Genomic DNA, 22,119 nt, shown 5'->3' on the forward strand with positions numbered 1-22,119 from the left:
GGGAAAATGTTATAACTGGGACATCGTGACCTAACACTGCAGTACATCAGGCACAGTGGTCGGAGAGTAACACTCTACTTGTTGTATCATTCCTGTGAACAACATATAAACTGCATGAAATCATGAGTTCAAAATTTTAATAATGATTTCAAGAATAAAGATTGTCTTTAGAGATACCTCCTTAACAGCATGAATTGTGAGCAGAACTGATGTTATAAGGTAACTAAACAGGTCAAATTCCATTTGATTGCATTCCCTTGTAGGAATTTGTACCATTTTTTTCAAGGAACAAATAATAGCCAAAGTTATAAGCAAAGGAAGTAGAATTATATCTTACTTCTATTCAAATTCATGATTGTATATGTCGCATTTCTGTTTATGGGCTCCATGATCTGGCCTCATATCTTTTCTAGATCTTTGCATTGGGAGTCACTGGAATGGAATTGCTGCTTCAATTTCTCTACTCAACAACTCCTAACCAATCTATTGCCCTCTGAAATTACAGCACTCCATTTCTGCCATGACCACCTGCTATTATCTTGCACTATCATTCTTCTAATCATTTAATCATTCTTGCCCTTTCACAGGCCTTTCCCATTATTCTTTTCCACCCACCTTTTCCTGGCTCAGAATCTCATTATTAGCAATTACGTTTCTAACTTCTTTCAGTTCTTAAGAAAGTCACCAACCTAAAATATATATACTTTTTTCCACGTATGGAGTCAGCTATTACGAGGGGGCATAGCTTTAAATTAAAGGGGGGTAGGTATAGGACAGATGTTAGGGGTAGGTTCTTTACTCAGCGAGTCGTGAATTCATGGAATGCCCTGCCAGTAGCAGTGGTGGACTCTCCCTCTTTATGGGCATTTAAACGGGCATTGGATAGGCATATGGAGGATAGTGGGCTAGTGTAGGTTAGGTGGGCTTGGATCGGCGCAACATCGAGGGCCAAAGGGCCTGTACTGCGCTGTATTTTTCTATGTTCTATGTTCTAACCCTTGGTCTAGATTAGGATGAGCCTCTTGACTGACTGTGACAGTACCCACAATTGACAATACCCTTTACACCACTAAGGACTGAACCTGTTTGATTTTCATACATGGCTATATGTTCTTAGGACATACCGTGTTTTGTGTAAACTGCTGGCACACGCTGCAGCTCTGATGTTGACATAGTACCGTGCCTCACAGCAACATGTGCACTCCTGTCAGAATGATAGATTGATTGCCCAGTACTTCCCAGTTCATACAAATTGTCAGCCTCTGCATTAAAACCAATGCAGAGGCATTAAGTTCATTCTGAAGACTCTGCGTGTATACGCTAAAAATGTGAAATAAACCAAGGCTGGCCACTTCATCTGGTAAAATGATTAAGTGTTAAGAAAGCAAACTAATGTCCATAAAATGCTACTGTATAGATTAACATGCTCATCCCCAACACAGAACAGTGCTAATAGGGTGTGAAAACCTTTGTTTAAGGTGATGGATATGAAAGGGTTAATCTAAGAGGCAAACTGAACCTCTGTCTGTTCTGATGTAAAACATATCACTGGATCGATCATCAGGTAGTTTGGCTGGACAGGCATTGGTCTCTGACATGGTCTGCCGGTGGAAACAAATATGTCTTTACTCTCTCTCATCAGTAATAGTTAATGTGCCTCAGAATGAATGTTATCTGTACGTAGTTCCTGACATATAATAAACTGGATGTAGGTTTGCTCGCTGAGCTGGAAGGCTCATTTTCAGGTGTTTCGTCATCATACTAGGTAACATCTTCAGTGAGCCTCCAGACAAAGCACTGCTGGCATATCCTGCTTCTATTTATATGTTTGGGTTTCCTTGGGTTGGTGATGTAACAAACATTACATTGGACAAATAGGCAGTAAACTAGCCACCAGGATACATGAACACCAACTAGCCACAAAAAGACATGACCATCTCTCACTTGTATCCTTACATACAGATAAGGAAGGGCACCACTTCGACTGAGGCAACACACCCATCCTAGCACAAGCCAAACAGAGACATGCACGAGAATTCCTAGACGCATGGCATTCCAACTGGAACTCTATCAACAAACACATTGACTTGGACCCCATTTACCACCCCCAGAGAAAAAGAACAGGAAATTACATCACCAGTGGAAATGATGTCACCACAGGAAACGACATCACCAATCCAATGAAACCCAAACATATAAATGCAGGAAACACCAGCAGTGCTTTGTCCGGAGGCTCACTGAAGATGTTACCTGGAATGGTGATGGAATGTCTGAAAATGAACCTTCCAGCTCAGCAAGCAAATCTATATCCAGAACCTCAACCCGAGCTACAAATCTTCTCAAAATTTGTTTATGTAGTAAACTATAGTTGTTTGGAATACAAATACCTTGTTTGCAGAGACTGATTATGACATGGGCAAATTGTTGGAGAGAATCCTGAGGGACAAATGTAAATGTACATTTATTTGGAAAGGCAAGGACTGATTAGCAATAGTCAACATGGCTTTATGCATGGGAACCATATCTCATAAACTTGATTGAGGTTTTTGAAGAAGTAACAAAGAGGATTGATGAGGGCAGAATGGTCGATGTGATTTATATGGACTTCAGTCAGGCGTTCGACAAGGTTCCCCGTGGGAGACTGGTTAGCAAGGTTAGATCTCATGGAATACAGGGAGAATTAGCCATTTGGGTACAGAACTGGCTCTGGGTGATGGTGGAGAGTTGTTTTTCAGACTGGAGGCCTGTGATCAGTGGAGTGCCACAAGAATCAGTGCTGGGTCCTCTACTTTTCATCATTTATGTAAATAATTTGGATGTGAGCATAAGAGGAATAATTAGTAAGTTTGCAGATGACACCAAAATTGGTTGAGTACAGGAGTTAGGAGGTCATGTTGCGGCTGTACAGGACATTGGTTAGGCCACTGTTGGAATGTTGCAAGCTATTCTGGTCTCCTTCCTATTGGAAAGATGTTGTGGAACTTGAAAGGGTTCAGAAAAGATTTACAAGGATGTTGCCAGCGTTGGAGGATTTGAGCTATAAGGAAAGGTTGAACAGGCTGAGGCTACTTTCCCTGGAGCGTCGGAGGCTGAGGGGTGACCTTATAGAGGTTTATAAAATCATGAGGGGCATGGATAGGGTAAATAGACAAAGTCTTTTCCTTCGGTTGGGGGAGTCCAGAACTAGAGGGCATAGTTTTAGGTCGAGAGGGAAAAGATATAAAAGAGACCTAAGGGGCAACCTTTTCATGCAGAGGGTGGTGCGTGTATGGAATGAGCTGTCAGAGGAAGTGGTGGAGGCTAATAGAATTCAACATTTATAAGGCATCTGGATGGGTATATGAATAGGAAAGGTTTGGAGGGATTTGGGCCAGGTGCTGACAGGTGGGACTAGATTGGGTTGGAATGGACAAGTTGGACCAAAGGGTCTGTCTCTATGCTGTACATCTCTATGACATGTCCTCCACACAGGTTACTGGATAGTTCCTGACACTGGCACGGAAAAGAAGATTAGTGACAGCACTCTACCCCAAGCATTGCATCATATTATAGCAAAGAAAATTATGATATCTGTGGCTCTAACTATTTCAGTCACCCACTAATAGGCTTATTCGCACAATTATAACATTATTGCTATGCCCAACAAAAATATTTTCAATTGAGCTGTACTGGAATAATAGTTTTTGAGGTTTGAGTGATTAAATTTGACTGTATTGCCTTGTTGTGCAGTAAATTAACTTCGTGATTTTCATCAAATGATGTTATCTGCAGTGTTTAATCTTATTCAGGATTCTGTGCTCTTTCTACAATCAGCTGAAAGCAATCACTTTGGGCTGAATCTTAAGCTATTTTGGCTAAGTTTCAATTTCATCAATTCTCTCAGAGGATGTCTCTCTGTGAGGTATAGCAAGTTATCTCAAGCTAATATTCCAAATTCACCTGGTTAACTACCAAACTCCAATGACACTATTTGTTTGATGCTAGCTGGATTCTACCATTTGCCACATTTGGAGTAATTCGCCATTGCCAAGATATCCCAGAATAGACTGGCATCTCTGGTATCCATATTACCATTAAAAGGCCGTTGTCTATCTTGGCAAACACCGTCAATGTGGGACTACGTTGCATGGTTCCTCATCTTTGTCCTGAATGTGTTAGATAAGGGGAAATTGGCACCTCAGTTTGCTGACGAGCACCTGAAGTCCTGGTGGATGGGATGATGCAGAGGAGAGCTGTTCTCCTTCCTCAGGGCCATCAGAGGAAACCGTGATGCCAGGACCCTGCCACATTGGTCAGATGTTGCCCACCACCTCATTGCAGTGTCAGCGTCTGGAAGAATGCACAGCAATGAAGGAAAAAGGAATATGACCTTCTGCACTCAGCAAGTATCAGTGCCCATCTTTTCTCTGCTACCTCACAATCACTTTATCTCTGCCACTGCAATCATCTCTTCCACCAAAGCTCATGCTCCACTACTCTCAGTACATTACATGTAGCATCTTCCCTTAGTTGCCCTCACTCTAACTTAGCATGGCTACTGCACAGCCTACTTACTCACTCAGGACACCTCACTACCCATTGCTCCATTCCTCCACTAGTTCCATCACTCACAGTTTCTTTCATCTCGCTCAATCCTCCCTTGGAGACAACAGTCCATAAAAGGGCAGAAAAAAAGTCAAGTCAGGTCTTTGTTTTGCCTGACATTCAGCTCTTTACCTATTATAAGCTAAATGATCCTGACAGACTTGAGGGGCTGACTGATTGTGCCCAAGTTTCTACAGTGATATCAAAGGCTGCCCTTGGCTTACTGTATCAGGAGCCCTGACTGATAACCGTCTCCCTTGTCTTGGCTGAGATTGTGTTTGGTAGTGACATGCATTCTAGTTTTGTGACAGCCCTTAATGACCAGGCAAGACATAAATACTGTTAGTTTGGTAGCTTTGGTGGCAAAACATGAAAAGGCAAGGCAAGGCAGACTTGGTGTCAGCATCCAGGGAGGTCCGAGGTAAGTGAGCCTTAATACAGCAAATGAGCAGCCCTGAGATGTCGCCTGGTCCAATCAGTTGGCTGGCTGCCTGTCTCTGTGCACAAAATGTACTTGCAGTATCATTGCATTGTTAGTTTCAGGTGTGCTCTGAAGTGCAACTTTAAAGTGAAGAAAAATCCCATTTACAATGTACTGAACTGTTGCAACTAACCCTATCATAATTGATTCACCATAACAAGAAACCATTGCAGATTGTGCATTGACTTCAGAGTGAGAATCTCCAAGGCTGCTTTAGTTTTGTTTTGGGGGCGTCGGGGAGGTCAGCTTGTATTTTCTTCTTAAAGATATTTTTATCTTATTAAATGATAATGTGGCCCAGAAACCAAAGAGAATCCTTGAAGTTTCATGTTTGTCTCTGAGTGTAAGACACACTGCATGAAAACATTTCAGGAAATTGTGTCAACACTTACCAGGCAGCTGGGTGGTTATAGCACGTTTCAGGATATCAGCTATGGCATATATACATAAAGTGATCAATGTAAAATGTTGACATAGACTACATTGAGACTTTCCAATGCATTATTGAAGCAGTATTATAAAAGACGCTGTAGATTTGAGTTGTCACATCAAGAGGGACCTGATAAAACTGTTATTGGCATCCAACTTTATAAATATTCTACAAGTAGAAGGCATTGCGAAACTTTCATCAACTGTAGACCAGGGATCAATGACTTTTGCAACTGCTTTATAAAGTTGTGAGGAATCCATAGATACTTTTATTGAACTATTTGTCTCAGGAACTGTGGCTACCTCGGCACTATTCTGTAGGTTCAGTGACTGGGGAGATAACCCATATTTACAATGTCATCCAATTATTTCTTTACATTTAGGAAGATCTTTCAACAGAAGAAAGAGACAAGCTAGTTTCGTGTCACCTTTCGAAGTAACCTAAAAGGGGCTTCAAGTTTTTCCAATCGTGTGACTAATTTGGGATATAGGTGCTCAAAGACAATGTTTAAGAGTTGGAAGGAAGTTGAGGGTAAAGCATACCTTCTTACTCACTATGGAAGACTGCTGGATACTGATGATGCACACTTTTTCCACATATGTGTGATCTTTGAATATCAGTAAGATATGTGACATCCCTTCAACTGTAATCAAAATGCCTCCAACTACTCAAAGATTAAATTAGGTGGTAATATGATCACCTTAACTCATCATAGGGTGTCATCTGAGATAATTGTCACACTGACAACTGGTCTTATTCTCAATTTTTTCACTCAATATACCTGAAGCTTGTTTCTGAAGAAGTTGCTTAACTTGCTGTCGAGTAAGGGTAAGTCATCACCAACACTGCGAAATGATTGCCAGAAGTCTTACTTCGACTTCCTCGCTGAGGGATTAAACCTGCTTTGAGGGTCCAGCAATCAGCCTGTTTTTGTGGCTGCTCAATCTGGATTTATTTTCTCGGCTGTTTGTGAACTTTTACTCCTCTCACTGCTTTTTTTCCTGTTCTCACTACTGACTGTAAAAAGCTTTAGCAGTTTAACAGTTATCTTTGCAAGAGTATTCTGTTCTCTGTTGCTGTAGTTTATTAGTACATTTGTAAACTATGTTTTTGGTGACTGTATACTTAAAAGAAAAACACTTCAATGGTGAGTAATAGTCAGTTCAGTTTAAGATAAACAGTTGATTATGGTAGCTGAATAAATTGGTTTAATATATTTTCCATTCTTATTGATATTGTGTTATTAATCACTTCTTACTTTGTAAAGAAATGAAATCAACACTCACCATAGCGCAATTTGCCATTACCAAAAACAAACAAATTAAAGGGAATAATGCATTGAAATGTTTCTGATCAGTTGTTTCCAAAAAGTATATTATCTATATTTTTTAGGACGGAAAGAAAAAATTTGATAAAGAAAGCGAGAAATACTATTCTATATTGGAGAAGCATTTGAGTCTATCATCAAGGAAAAAGGAAGCACATTTACAAGAGGTAAGAACATTCTTGCCTTATAGAACCGTTTTAAGGAATATTTATTATGGTTTAGAATGCAAATATTTATTAAAAATTTCCTTAACTAATCTCCGGTTGGCTTCTGCTTGTTCCAAAAATGACTACTTTCACACATCCCAGTTGTATGATTTCGCACAAATTATAACCTAGAAAATTACATTATCCCAAAGAAAGTTTGGCCCCAATTTAAAACCCTATAAGTAATGGATTTTGAATGATATTGATTTTTATTATTTAAAAGGATATACTAGTTTGATTGTTGACTTGTTCAGTCTTTCCTGGGTCTACATTCAAGTAATAAGGTGAAAGAGTAAGCATCATGTTAGAATTCTGCATTGGTACCATTCAGAAATAGTCAGCCCTTGCTGAAAGATTGGATGTGAAGCCTTCCATTTCTGTATCACAGGTTTAAAAAGAGCTTCTAATTAAATCAGTAAAATCTTCCTGCCCCAACAATTGTAGGAGGGAAAATAGAAGGAGCTTAGTGGAAGCAAGTGTTCTCGGCTGCCTCCTTTGATGTCTCAGAATATAAATATGGTGGTTAGGAGCCTCCTTAAATGGGACATGTTAAGCAACCTAACACTAGGAAACTATTAGACCATAAGACATAGGAGCGGAAGTAAGGCCATTCGGCCCATCGAGTCCACTCCACCATTCAATCATGGCTGATGGGCATTTCAACTCCACTTACCAGCATTCTCCCCGTAGCCCTTAATTCCTTGTGACATCAAGAATTTATCAATTTCTGCCTGGAAGACATTTAGCGTCCCAGCCTCCACTGCACTCCGCGGCAATGAATTGATCTGTCATTCCAGGGATCATCCGTGTGAATCTCCGCTGGACACGTTCCAGTGCCAGTATGTCCTTCCTGAGGTGTGGGGACCAAAACTGGACACAGTACTCCAAATGAGGCCTAACCAGAGCTTTATAAAGTCTCAGTAGCACAGCGGTGCTTTTATATTCCAACCCTCTTGAGATAATTGACAACATTGCATTCGCTTTCTTAATCACGGACTCAACCTGTATGTTTACCTTTAGAGAATCCTATTGCTTAATATCAAGTAATATGAATTGCAAACGTGAATCTGGAACTATATTTGAGTATGCCAATATTCAATGTAATTAAATTCTTTGAAGTTTTAAATTAAATCAAATTGGCATTCCAAACAAAATGTAAATTCCTTCTATTACAGGCTGATACACAAATTGACAAGGAACGGCAGAATTTTTATGAAGCTTCATTGGAATATGTGTTCAAAGTTCAAGAAGTTCAGGAAAAGAAGAAATTTGAGTTTGTTGAACCTGTAAGTAATGGAATTATAGAATTATAGAATGGTTACAGCCTAGAAGGTTATCATCAAGGACAAACGTGTCTGTGCTGGCCCTCCAAAGGGATCATTCACCTTGTGCTACTCCCCTGATAATTCCCAATATCTTTGGGACATTTTTCTTTTTATGTAATAATCTGATTTATTTTTGAAAGCTTCAAATGATCCTGAAATTGCACACTCCCAGACAGTACATTCCAGATCCTAGTCATTTGCAAGAGAGAAGGTTTTTTCTCATGGTATCACTGCTTCATTTTCCGATTACCTTGCTGATAACTGTGGACTATAGAGTCATACAGCATATGAACAGCCCCTTTGTCCCACTGCGTCTATGCTAACTAACAAACAACAAACTACACTAATTCCGTTTACCTACACTTTGTCCAAAGCCTACAATGCCTTGGCATTTTCCGTGCTCATTCAGATGCTTCTTAAATATTGCGACAGTACCTGCATTCACCATGTTCCATATTTCTACCACCCTCTGGGTGAAATAATTTCCTCTGACCCCTCTGAACCATCCACCCTTCACTTTAAACGTATGCCCTCTGGTCTTAGTCACATCTGCCACGGCGAGAGCTATTCCACAAACCTACCATCTAGAAGCACAAGAGCAGCAAACATGCAGGAACACCATGATCTACAAGTTCCCCATCCAATCTACTCATAATCCTGACTTGGAAATATATTGCCATTCCTTCAGTGTTATTAGGCCAAAAAACTGGAATTCCCTCCCTAATGGTTTTGTGAGTTTATCTAGAACATTTGGACTACAGTGGTACAAGAAGGTGGGTCACTACCATCTACTCTGAGATGTGGAAGGCTTTCAAACATAGGTTGAAGATAGTGCAGGATAGGCATGTCCGTTGAAGGCAAAGGATAGGAAGGGCAAGACTCGTGAACGGTGGATGACAGGAGAAATTGTACGACTAACCAAGAGGAAAAGGGAAGCGTACATAAGGTCTAGGCAGCTAAGAACAAATGGGCCCTGGAGGAATATTGGAAGAGTAGGACAGGTCTTAAACAAGGAATCAAGCGGGCTAAAAGGGGTCATGAAATATCTTTAGCGCGCAGAATTAAGGAAAATCCCAAAGCATTTTATTCTTATGTAAGAATTAAGCGGGTAACTAGAGAAAGGATTGGTCCACTAAAGGATAACGAAGGAAGGCTGTGTGTTGAACCTGAGAGAATGGGTGAGATTCTGAATAATTAGTTTGCATCAGTGTTCACTGAGGAGAGGAACATAATGAATGTTGAGATTAGAGATTGAAGTTTGATTAGTCTGGATCACATTGACATAAGTGGGGAAGATGTGTTGGGTAGGCTAGAGATTATTAAGGTGGACAAATCCCAGGACCGGATGAGATCTATCCCAGGTTGCTGAGGGAGGCGAGAGAGGAAATAGCTGGGCCCTGACAGATATCTTTGTGGCATCCATAAATACAGGTGAGGTGCCGGAGGACTGGAGGGTTGCTCATGTCGTCCCCCTGTACAAGAAGGGTAGTAGGGATATTTCGGGTAACTACAGACCAGTGAGCTTGACGTCAGTGGTGGCAAGTTGCTGGAGAAGGTACTGAGGGATAGGATCTATTTATATTTAGAAAATAATGAGCTTATCAGTGATAGGCAACATGATTTTGTGTGGGGGAGATTATGCCTTACCAACCTAATAGAGTTCTTCCAGGAAGTGACCAAGTTGTTAGATGAAGGAAGAGCTGTCGCTATCATATACATGGACTTTAGAAAGGCATTTGATAAGGTTCCCCATGGTCGACTAATGGAGAAAGTGAAGTCACATGGTGTGCAGGGTGTTCTAGCTAGGTGGATAAAGAACTGGTTGAGCAACAGGAGACAGAGTGTAGTAGTTGAAGGGAGTTTATCGAAATGGAGAAAGGTGACTAGTGGTGTTCCACAGGGGTCAGTGTTGGGGCCACTGTTGTTTGTAATAAACATAAATGATCTGGAAGAGGGCACTGTTGGAATGATCAGCAAGTTTGCAGATGACACAAAGATTGGTGGAGTAGCAGAAAGCATAAGGGACTGTCAGAGAATACAGGAGGATATGGATAGACTGGAGAGTTGGGTGGAAAAGTGGCAGATGGTTTTCAATCCAGACAAATGTGAGGTGATGCATTTAGGCAAGACTAATTCTAGAGCAAATTATACAATGACTGGAAGAGCCTTGGGAAAAGTTGATGGGCAGAGAGATCTGGGAGTGCAGGTCCACTGTACCCTGAATGTTTCTGCACAGGTGGATAGAATGGTCAAAAAGGCATATAGTATGCTTGCTTTCATTGGATGGGGTATTGAGTATAAGAGCTGGCAAGTCATGTTAAAATTGTACAAGACATTGGTTCGGCTGCATTTAGAATACTGTGTACAGTTCTGGTCACCACATTACCAAAAGGATGTGGACGCTTTGGAGAGGGTGCAGAGAACGTTTACGAGGATGTTGCCTGGTATGGAAGGTGCTAGCTATGAAGAGAGGTTGAGGGGGGACCTGATTGAGGTTTACAAAATCATGAAGGGTATAGATAGGGTGGAAAGAGACAAGCTTTTTCCCAGGGTAAAGGATTTAATAACGAGAGGTCATACTTTCAAGGTGAAAGGTGGAAAGTTTAAGGGGAATACACGTGGCAAGTACTTCACACAGAGGGTGGTGGGCGTTTGGAACGCGTTGCCAGCAGAGGTGGTAGAGGCAGGCACGTAGATTCATTCAGGTTTAGACAGTACATTTGGATCGGCTCAGGCTTGGAGGGCCGAAGGGCCTGTTCCTGGGCTCTAAATTTTCTTTGTCCTTTGTTCTCTTTGCTTTTCCCTAGTTGCCCTTGAATAAGAACAATGGGCCTGCAATGCGCACTTCCATGAGTGAATTAAGAAAATACTACTCCCTGTATCCTTCCCCTCTGGCTCCTCATACTTCCTTAACTGTGGTCCTTCCTATCTCCATGATACCTTGTTGCAATCTTTCCACTCCCATGGCATCTCATACCTACTTTGCTTAACAATTGAATAGTTCCAATGCAAACTCAGTGTGAACCCAAGTAACTTGTGTCCTCTCCTTTTGTCCTTCTCGCTCTCTGCCAACTCACCCATATCCGCATTGACATATCTTTGGAAGCATACTGACAGAAAATGAAGTTGTGTGTATATTGATGATGTCATATTGAAAGAAACACTCTTATTGATACAATAATAATCAATAAGTTGAAATTCCTTCAACTAATTCCTTATGAAAGCAAAGGGTCTGTCCCCGTGCTGTACATCTCTTTGATTTTGACTCTATGACTTAAATAAGCAGTTGGAGCTGTCAATCAGAATGCTCACTAGTTAGATTCCCCATTGTGAAAATTACGGTTTGAGATAGCTGCCATGCATAAATCTTACAATGGCTGCTGTCAAGAGAAACACTAAAACCCTTAACACTTTTTGTTTAATCCAACGCATTTATTTTTGGACAGTTCCTTAATAGCTTTGGCAGTCCCATTATCATCCCAATCATCAGCAAAGTGATAGAAGTCATTGGCTGTATGATCAAGTGGGACTTACTTAACAATAACTTAGTCACTGATGGTCAGTTTGGTTTTCCCGAAACGTCGAATCTCCTGTTCCCTGGATGCTGCCTGACCTGCTGTGCTGTTCCAGCAATAAAGTTTCAACTCATCCAGTTCCTGACCTCTACCAACTTGAGGAAAGCAAAATGGATTTTGAGATATAGAGTATTAGAGTACAGATCGCATGGCTGTTAATGGATCTATTCAAGGCATACTTACAGTCACACCTGTAATACTGCATACAATTCTACTCATTGCACCACAAAAATAAACTTGTAGCGTTTGTGACAAACTGATTATCTAACTAAAGATAACTGAATTATGAGGAGAGGTTGAAGAGGCATGGATCATTGACTGTGGAGAAATTAAGATCATGGGAGTTTTTTAAAGCTATTTAAAGGAATAGAAAAATTGTTTGACATTACTACCATCCCTATAACTGGAACCTGTTGAGACAGTCAGATGTAGCAACTTCATAATGTGGGTGGTAAATGTTTTCAATGGAAAAAGTTTGAGAGTTTTCTGAGTCCATGCCAATATCAATTCCTCAAGTAACATCACCAAAACTGTACTTCATTACTTATTTCATTGCTGTTGGTAGGACCTTGCTGTGTGCAGATTGGCTACAAGGTTTGCCTACATTAAAATAATAATTACATTTCAAAAATACTCATTGGCTGTGAAAATCCTTAATACAGCATATGCTTAGGTCATGAGTGGTGCAAGATGAAAGCTAATGCTTTCAATATGGACCCAATAGAGTTTTGAAATGAAGTGTAATAATTCTAAATTAATATTTTCATTCATGACTGACTGGCTTGATTTCAATAGCACAGATTATATAATATTCCATAATTATTAAAACTAATTTCATTGTTTGTGTTTGAAGCGGAATAACTCTCATCTTCCAAATGTTGTTTAATTTGATCTCATCCATAATATGTTATATTTAAGCAGTACTCTTTAGAAATAACATTTGAAGTAATTGACTCACATTGACAAATTGGATATTCTGCTTAATTTCCTGTGAAAATGCGAGGATAATTATCTAGTAATTCTTATAATGGTGTCTCTCATTCTCTCTGACCCACATATAAAGACAAGATAGGATAAGCATCACTTCAGATATAAATCTCCCGCAGAAGTGGTGAAGCAGGCTTGGGAAGATCTTGTAAGGTATAATTTCCAAACTGCGCTATCATTTTATTAATTGCTTCTTCTGTGAAAATCTGCTTATATTTCCACAGTTGTTGGCATTTCTTCAAGGGTTATTCACATTCTATCATGAAGGCTATGAGCTTGCACAGGAATTTGCTCCATACAAACAGCAGCTCCAGTACAATCTGCAAAACGTAAGACATCCTCTATTACAATACCACAGTGGAAGGTTTAGATCAGTAGTGCAGGATTCTATGATGATTTAAAAGGAGGTAGATTAGGGAAGAGTGATTAATGATGCTAAGTTTGGTTTTAAAGTTTTGAAGTTTTGAACAGAATGAATAACTTAGAAGATGAGAAACTTGGGAGTATTTAGCTCCTGGAAAATGATGAAAATGTCCAACAAAATGTGTATTGGCTTAATTTTGAGGTAGATGTAGTGTTTTCCAAAATGACCTCTGCTGGCATCACCTCTACCAATGTGTGGTACTAGATAAAGGTTTTCAAAGTGGTGCCCAGCTACCATTCCTCCTTTGTCTTTCCTTTGCCTTAGGCCTACCTAGTGATTAGTGGTAGACAATGCACTACTGTGAAATATGGAAAAGAAACCATTATTAGATAACTTCGAGATTTATTGCCCAAAAGCAATAAATGAGTTACAGTTAGTCAGCCAAAATTACAAAGAACTTAGCATGTCAATACAGATTCATTTGCTATCTTCCAAAAGCTAAACTGTATGACATCAGTAGAATGGGTGGAGCTAATGTAACAAGAACATTAACTCTTTTAGAACCATGATCTTATACAATAATAAAGATGTGCAGAGGCTTAAGAATGTGAAGAGTTATGCATTTGGAACGTAGAAGGAATAAGCGAGGAATGTTTACTAGAGTGTTAAACATGGCATTATCAATTAAATAGAAAAAGTTAAGAAAGTTGGTGATGGAGAATAAAACATTTGAGACTGAAATTGTGATTTGCTACTTAGTGAACTGGATTAAAATTTAATTGAACAGCATATTTAGTCTTATATCCCTCATCTAAGTAAGTATTCCAAATTAGATAGTCTTCCATATGCCTTTTCTGTACTCCCAGGAAGTCCTCCCGCAGTGAAGCACTGTGGCTTAATGAGCTTTCAGCAGCGGGAACTGCAAATGGCCTTGACTGATAACCTGGAGCAGGTCGGAGCTTGAAGGCTCACTTCAAACTGCACTATTCTGACATGGGAAATTTATAACTGCCAAATTCTGTTCTTTTTATCGTTGCTCTGATGAAGAGTCACCTAGACTGAAAATGATAGCTTGCTCTCTCTCCATGGATAATGCCTGACCTGCTGTGATTTCCAGCATTTTTTGTTTCCGGTACTTAGACTGAAATGATTTGACTTAATTTTTCTCATTAATTAAGTCTGTAATTAGTCTGACATTTCAGAACACGAACTTCAAACTGTCTAGAACATTTAAATTAGAGTCTAGATGGTGAGATGATTTTTTTTGCTGAGTTTTTGCAAGAGCAGTGAATACTTGTGTTTAACTGCATATGTGTACTTCCAGATGTTAATGATAGTTTTCAGATTGAGAGCACTGTTACATCCACTGTTATTAAATAATTCTAACATGCATTTGACTGCTGAGCAATAAAATATATTATTATGGTTTTATTTTATTCAAGACCAGAAATAATTTTGAAAGTACCAGACAGGAAGTGGAAAGATTGATGCAGAGAATGAAGTCAGCCCCTCAGGATTACAAACCACCTGGTCAATGGACAATGGAGGGATATCTTTATGTGCAGGAAAAACGTAAGTGTACAAAAGATGTTTTTGTTGTTTGTTTTCTTATCATTTACTGTTCTAAAATAAAGTTGTGAACTTTCTGCAGCCACATAAAACTCTTAAATTACATTCCTTTATGCTATCAAAAAATAAACTATGTTAGTCTTACAGCTATTGGTGTTCTGATGGCACACTACTCGGTCACCCTTAACCTTTCCAATTAGCAGTGATGTACAAAGGCCCAGAATTTTAATTGGTTGTTTGTATGCTGTCTATGTGAGAAGAATGAAATTGCTGTAGAGTACAGACATTTATAGCTCTTATTCTAAACATGACATCAATTGTAGCATTGAAGACATCAATTAATTTAATCTTACTTCTGGAATCCAAATAGAACAAAATTTAATTGTTCATTCCTTAATCATCTTAAGTTTTGTACGTTTTGAATTTCTAGAAGAGGTGTTCTTTATCAGTTGTGAATCGTTGTTCCAATTGTATAAGCAACTTGCATATTTAATCCTAATTGTTTCTTTGTAAGAAAAGTCTCCCTTTGTTCAGTTTGGTCTTCAAACAACAGCTACATTTAAAAATGATTTGAATACTGTCTTTGTTCCATTGTGTGCAAATTGTTCATTAATAGTTCATTCTTTTGTTTAGGACCCCTTGGATTTGCATGGATAAAACACTACTGTACCTATGACAAAGCAACAAAAGCATTTTCAATGACCTTATGTGAACCTAAGTCAGGAGGAAAATTGGTAAATTCAAATATTTTCTGATATAAATGATCAATAATTTCACTTTTCTCCCACTGCCATGTTTGCATTTTCTAACCAGGTCTCTGGATGCAACCGCAGAAAGGATCATTTTGAAAGGCACAATTTGCATCTTATGAAACTGTGGCCATTTTAACTTATCCCTCCTTCTCATATCTGACCTATCTGTTATCTTTGTGAATGACTCCACTGTTTTGTCCAATGTCCAATTTGGTGTAAATACATTTCTCCTCCTATCTATCTTTTCTTCATTTCTGCACCAATTCATCCAATATTTTTCAAAGTTATGCTATTGGCCTCTTCCAGTCTCTCCTTTTCAAGTTGCCTTTTGCGACATTATCTTAAAATACAGCATTACATTTAAGTTTTGTGCTGACAAAACTTTACTTTATTTCATCATTACTTTTCCTAGCTTCTGATTTATCACATTCAATATTTGATTAACACAAATTTTGTCAATTAAATATTTGGAAAACCAAAGCCAGTATATTTGATCCTCAGCACAAACTCCATTCTGTAGCCACCAAATCCATCCATTTCACTGGCTATGGTCTTAACTCTCAGCCAGATTGTTTGCAACATTGGCAGTTTAATTGATTCTGAATTGAGCTTTAGGTCTATTCATGTTCAATCACCACAAGCAGCTACTTTGCTGCTCCTGACTCTTTCATTTGCTGCTGAAACTCTCCTTTATTATCTATAGGCCTGATTATTGTAAAAGTTTCCTGACTAGCCTCCCACTAACCCAAAGCCCTTCAGAATCACTGTCCCTTCCCAATTCAGAAGTCTTGCATATCTTTAAGTTTCATTATCCCAGATTGCTGGCCGTCCCTTCATGCTATCTAGTCCCATAGCTTTGGAATTCCCTCCCGAAATCTACTCTCTACTTTAACTTGCTCCTTTTAAAACCTACCTTTTTGACCAAACATTTGGTCACCTGTCCAAATATATTTTTATGCAACTTAACATCAAATATTTTTTGTTAGCATGTTTATGGAATTCCTGCAGATATTTCACAAGATTAAAGATGCTATACAAATATAAGTTGCACTAACTTAGATACGGGAAGGAACTTTTGAGCTGCTGTAATGTTCTATTTCACAAACAATAAATAGTTGGTATTATAAATTTATGCAGTAAACCTTTCAACAGAAATAGAATTGTAGCATTAGCTGTACCTTGGAAGGACGATAACAATATAATATTTTTCAAGAGAAATATTGATTCATTTCATTTAATCCGTACGAGAATTGCTTGTTTGAAATTGTGCCTCATTCAACATGAAAATGTCTGATTTGTTATTTTGGAATTAAATAGAATGGCCTTGTAACAGCTTCAGAAATATTCAAACTGAAGTTTTGCATTCGAAGAAAGACGGACTCAATTGATAAACGCTTCTGTTTTGATATTGAAGTGGTGGAAAGGTAAGATACATTGTTACGAATTTGATTGATTCCTTAAGGTCAGTCAGTGTAAATTATAGATTGGAACGAAGTCTTTCAGCTTGAACAGTCCATGTTGATGTTTGTCCTGAATCAGCAGTATTTCTTATTATATATTCTGCCCTCTTCCTACAACACTTCAATGGAACTTTATTTTAACCATTTATCAAGGCTATTTTTAAATGTTCAAATTGTGTGTCAATTAAATCAAGTATTTCTTGAGGAATGTTGAAGGGACAATGATCATAATATCATAAGGTTTAAATTAATTATGGAAAAGAACAAAAAGCAAGCCAGAATGAAAATAATTAATTACAGGAGAACAATTTGAATGAGTTGAGAATAAATCTGGTACAATTAATTTGGAATCTAAGATTATGGGTCCAACTGTAATTGAACAATCGTCTGTCTTTAAAGCCAACATATGTCAAGTGCATCCGGTGAGTTTGAAAGTCAGGCAAACTAAGTCGGAGATTTCTGGATAATTAGAGAGCGATACACACAAAGATAGATAGACATTCGTCAAAATAAAGTAGGAAAGAAGTGTAACTAACAGATGACCAGTTGATATTGCAAGAAAGAGATTCGTTTGAAGGGTAGTGTTAAAGAAATAAGAGAAACAAAATACAGCATAAAAAGAGATTAGCAGCAACCCTCCAACCACAAGGGATGAACTCGGATTTCACCAGTTTCCTCATTTCCCCTCCCCCCACCTTGTCTCAGTCAAATCCATCGAACTCAGCACCGCCTTCCTAACCTGCAATCTTCTTCCTGACCTCTCCGCCCCCACTCCAGTCTGACCTATCACCCTCACCTTGACCTCTTTCCACCTATCGCATTTCCGACGGCCCTCCCCCAAGTCCCTCCTCCCTACCTTTTATCTTAGCCTGCTGGACACTCTTTCCTCATTCCTGAAGAAGGGCTTATGCCCGAAACGTCGATTCTCCTGTTCCCTGGATGCTGCCTGACCTGCTACGCTTTTCCAGCAACACATTTTCTGCTTTGCATCTATCTCTACTGAGGATGAGAATACTTCTGAGATCATAGTAAAAGAGGATGTAGTTAAGACACTGGACCGACTAGAAATTGATGGGTACGAGAAAGCTGGTAAGTCACCATAACCTGTCAAAATGTATCCTAAGATATTGAGGGAATAAAGAATGGAAATTGCAGAAGTTCAACCATAATTTTGCAATACTCTTTCTGTAGTGAGATAGTGACAGAAGCTGGAGAATAGCAGTTGTTGCTCCCTTCTTCAAAAATGGTTTGCAGGGAAAAGCACAGCAGCTGCAAGCCAGTCAGTTTAATCTCAATAGCAGAAAGGCATTTAAAAACAATAATTTCAGATAAAAATTAACAGTCACTTAGATACATGTGGATTAGTTAAGAACAAATTAAGTTTAACTTGATTTAATATTCACTTAAAGTGCGTCTGAACAGAAACACGAGTAGGTGGGGAGCAGATGCTTAGGAATTGGGCAATAGGTTCACACAATGGATTTGGATCGGCTCCGGCTTGGACGACAGAAGGGCCTGTTCCTGGGCTATAAATTTTCTTTGTTTTTGTTTTTCAACTGATTTGGCTGTTTCCATGAGGTAACAGAAATGGTTTCTGAAGTAATGTGGTTGATGTGGTGTTTTTCAAAGGTATTTCATAGAGTGACAGCACATGACAGGCTTGTCAGCAAAGTTAAGGCCTATAGAGTTTTAGGTCAGTTAGCTGCATTGGTGCAAAGTTGGCTGAGTAACAGGGAAGACAGCAGATAACAGTGAGTATTTATTTTGTCTTTGACTGGAGGAAGGTGCATGATAGGGTTCCCCTGAAATGGGTATTGGGACCGCTGCTTTTGTTAATTGAAATTCATGACTCAAGACTTTGGTGTGCAGAACCAATTACAAAAATTGCAAATTGCACAAAACTTGGAAATATTGTGAACTATAAAGAGGATTGATAAACTTCAAATTTACAGATTTGTAGAATGTATGGAAACATGACAAGTGAAATTTAATCTTGGTAAGACTAATGATGGAAAACAATGGGATGTGGGAATATATATACGCATTGTTGAAGCTAACAGGACAGTTTATAAATGTAATTAATAAGCTATGATCTTTATAAATTGATGCATGTGCAAAAAATCACAAGAAAGATACAATGAATCTTCATACAACCTGGTTCAATCTCAGTGGGAGTATTTTATCCAATTGTGCACACCATACTTTAGGAAGGATATCAAGGCATTGCAAATAAGATAGATTTAATAAAGCTCAGATGTTCTCTTTGGAGAAGAGAAGGTTGAAAGGAAATTCAACAAAAATGTTTTAAAAAATCATGAGTGGTATGGCGAGTAGATAGAGCGGAACTGTTCCTGTTTTCAGAAGGATCAAGAAACAGAGGACACCAACACCTCCTCTAGTCATTTTCCTTCATCGACCTGTCCCCCTAAAGGAGATTTTGGTGATAAAGGGCATGGTTACTGAGTGACAAAGGGGTCCTCACAAGTAAAGAAAGTACCTGCAGCGGTAAGGGCTGAGGAGAAGGTGTTATGGAATAATGGAGGGAAGAAGGTTAAGGATGTTGGCTGGAAGGAAGAACAAAACCAGTGCCTTGATTTTGGATTTAAAAAGTGGTCTAAGAGCTCCTTGTATTTCATGTCATGGAAGAGTACAGTAGAACATTGTTGGAATATGAATGACGAATTCTACAGGAACCTTATCCAAAAGAGATATCCATAGACAAGATTGTAGCGTAGAAGTGGTTGCAGCAGCTTTCTATTGCTTTTTATTGTCCACTTAATTTTAGCCATTAGATTTGAAATCACAATGTTGCCTGTTGTACCAGTTAGAAGATTGACTCCGATATAGTTGCACAATGATGTCAATCAAATCATTATAATATTTTTATTGAATGAAGCATCATGCCCTTCTCTGTAAAAAGGTAGATAATCTTGATTGGTAAAGCCATGTGAAAAGTTGGCATGTGATGGAGAACGTTGCTGAGAAATTGTCAAGGTATATAATTATCGTAGTGGTGAAAATGTTGAGTTTAAGTCATGCTGGGTTTGAAGTTACTGAACTTTGGTATCAATATTGAGAATTCAATATAACAAGAAAAAGAAAATACATGTAAATATTTTAAAATCTTCTTTGTATATTTCTTTACTTTTTGCAGACATGGCATTGTAACACTACAAGCTCAGTCTGAAGCCAACAGAAAACTTTGGTTGGAAGCAATGGATGGAAAAGAGCCAGTATGTGATTATATATAACAAAGATGGTTATCAGTATTCCTTCCTGTTACATTCATCTCCATGTTCCACATGTTGTGGCATCCAATCAGTGCCCCGAAGATAATGCTGATTGGGAAGGGGGAAAGGGATGTGAAGTGCGATTTTCTTTTTTCTGAGCCTCCTCCTCTCTCTTGCTCCTGTCTCACTTCAGATCCTCCACTTTGAGTTGAGCTTGTGTTCGGTTTATGGTTTAGTCCTCCTGGAGGCAGCCAAGGAGAAACAATAAAAATTGTTTTTTTTTGATATTTCAAGTCATTTGCTCTTCGATCCACAGGGCTGTAAGAAAGAAGCCTCACAGTCAAGTATCATCTTTCTTGTCCTGTAACATAATTTTTAATTCCCACATTTGCTTTTCCAGTTTGTACACATTGGGTTGAACCTTTCAAGCCTGCTGTTAGGATGGTGGATGGGAGGTGGGGGGGTGGCATGGCAATCTTAATGAGGTGAGAGGCAAAAAATGCAGCTTCCCATATGTGGGTTCTACTTTTTGAATCAAGTTTTCAGAACCTTTCAGACACGCTACTGATTGGTTAAAATGCATTTTAAGATACAAAACTAATTATTCCATACCCTAAAATTCACAAAAGAAAATCATATTTTAAATCCTTTTCATAAGACATGGCACAAAACTGAGTGGTAACAAATGGCTGAATTGTGATAACATTTGGGAAAGGGTAACTGAAAAATGGCTGTGTGCTGTGATTAGGAGACAGTGAGAATTGCAGATGCTGGAGAGTCAGAGTTAATAAAGCGTGGCACCGGAAAAGGCACAGCAGGTCAGGCAGCATCCGAGGAGCAAGAGTCAGCATTTCAGTCAGGATCCTTCTTCAGGACTGGCGAGGGGGAAGGGGGTTGAGAAATAAATTGAGGAAGGACAGGTGGGGCTACGGAAAAGATAGGCAATACGTGGGTGAAGGTAGGAGGTGATAGTGACAGGTGGGAAGGAAGATGGACAAGTAGGTCAGGTCAAGAGCGCAGATCTGAGTCAGAGGGTTGGATCTGGGAGGGGAGATTTGGAAACTAGTGAATTCAATGTTCGTGCCGTGTGGTTATCAGCTCCCGAGGTGGAAGATGAGGTATTCCTTCTTCAGTTGGATTCACCAGTTTCCGAATCTCCCCTCCCCCCACCCTATCCCAGATCCAACCGTCCGACTCAGATCCACCGTCTTGACCTGACCTACCTGTCTATCTTCCTTGCCACCTATCTGCTCCATCCTCCTACCGACCTATCATTATCACAACCTACCTTTGCCCACCCAGTGCCTACCTTTCCTCTAGCCCCACCCCTCCTTTATCTCTCAATCCCCATCCCCCTTCTCCAGTCCTGAAGAAGATTCCTATCTAAAACATCAACTTACTTGCTCCTCAGATGCTGCCTGACCTGCTGTGCCTTTGAGGAGAAAGTGAGGTCTGCAGATGCTGGAGATCAGAGCTGGAAATGTGTTGCTGGAAAAGCGCAGCAGGTCAGGCAGCATCCAGGGAACAGGAGAATCGACGTTTCGGACTACACCTCCTCCCATCCTGCCTCCTGTAAAAACGCCATCCCATTCTCCCAATTCCTTCGACTCCGCCGCATCTGCTCCCAGGAGGACCAGTTCCAAAAACGCACAACCCAGATGGCATCCTTCTTCAAGGACCGCAATTTCCCCCCCGACGTGGTCGACAATGCCCTCCACCGCATCTCTTCCACATCCCGCTCCTCCGCCCTTGAACCCCGCCCCTACAACCGCCACCAGGACAGAACCCTACTGGTCCTCACCTACCAACCCACCAATCTCCATGTACAG

The 22,119-nt window shown here is 39.6% G+C and overlaps 1 protein-coding gene across 3 annotated transcripts in view; it reads left to right on the top strand.

Annotated features, from left to right (window-relative positions):
• The window catches only part of LOC122553906 (rho GTPase-activating protein 42-like), a 367,560-nt gene that overhangs the window by 278,813 nt on the left and 66,628 nt on the right, over nt 1-22,119 (top strand). For 2 of the 3 annotated variants that reach the window (XM_043698407.1, XM_043698409.1), the window contains 7 exons: nt 6,888-6,989; nt 8,204-8,314; nt 13,140-13,244; nt 14,722-14,851; nt 15,482-15,582; nt 16,918-17,024; nt 20,215-20,293. In XM_043698407.1, coding sequence (XP_043554342.1) covers nt 6,888-6,989; nt 8,204-8,314; nt 13,140-13,244; nt 14,722-14,851; nt 15,482-15,582; nt 16,918-17,024; nt 20,215-20,293 — 735 coding nt within the window. The remainder of the gene's footprint in view (nt 1-6,887; nt 6,990-8,203; nt 8,315-13,139; nt 13,245-14,721; nt 14,852-15,481; nt 15,583-16,917; nt 17,025-20,214; nt 20,294-22,119) is intronic. The other variant, XM_043698408.1, reaches the window with a different exon arrangement.

The sequence above is a fragment of the Chiloscyllium plagiosum genome, chromosome 10, assembly GCF_004010195.1.
Source record: "Chiloscyllium plagiosum isolate BGI_BamShark_2017 chromosome 10, ASM401019v2, whole genome shotgun sequence".
Lineage (NCBI taxonomy): Eukaryota > Metazoa > Chordata > Chondrichthyes > Orectolobiformes > Hemiscylliidae > Chiloscyllium > Chiloscyllium plagiosum.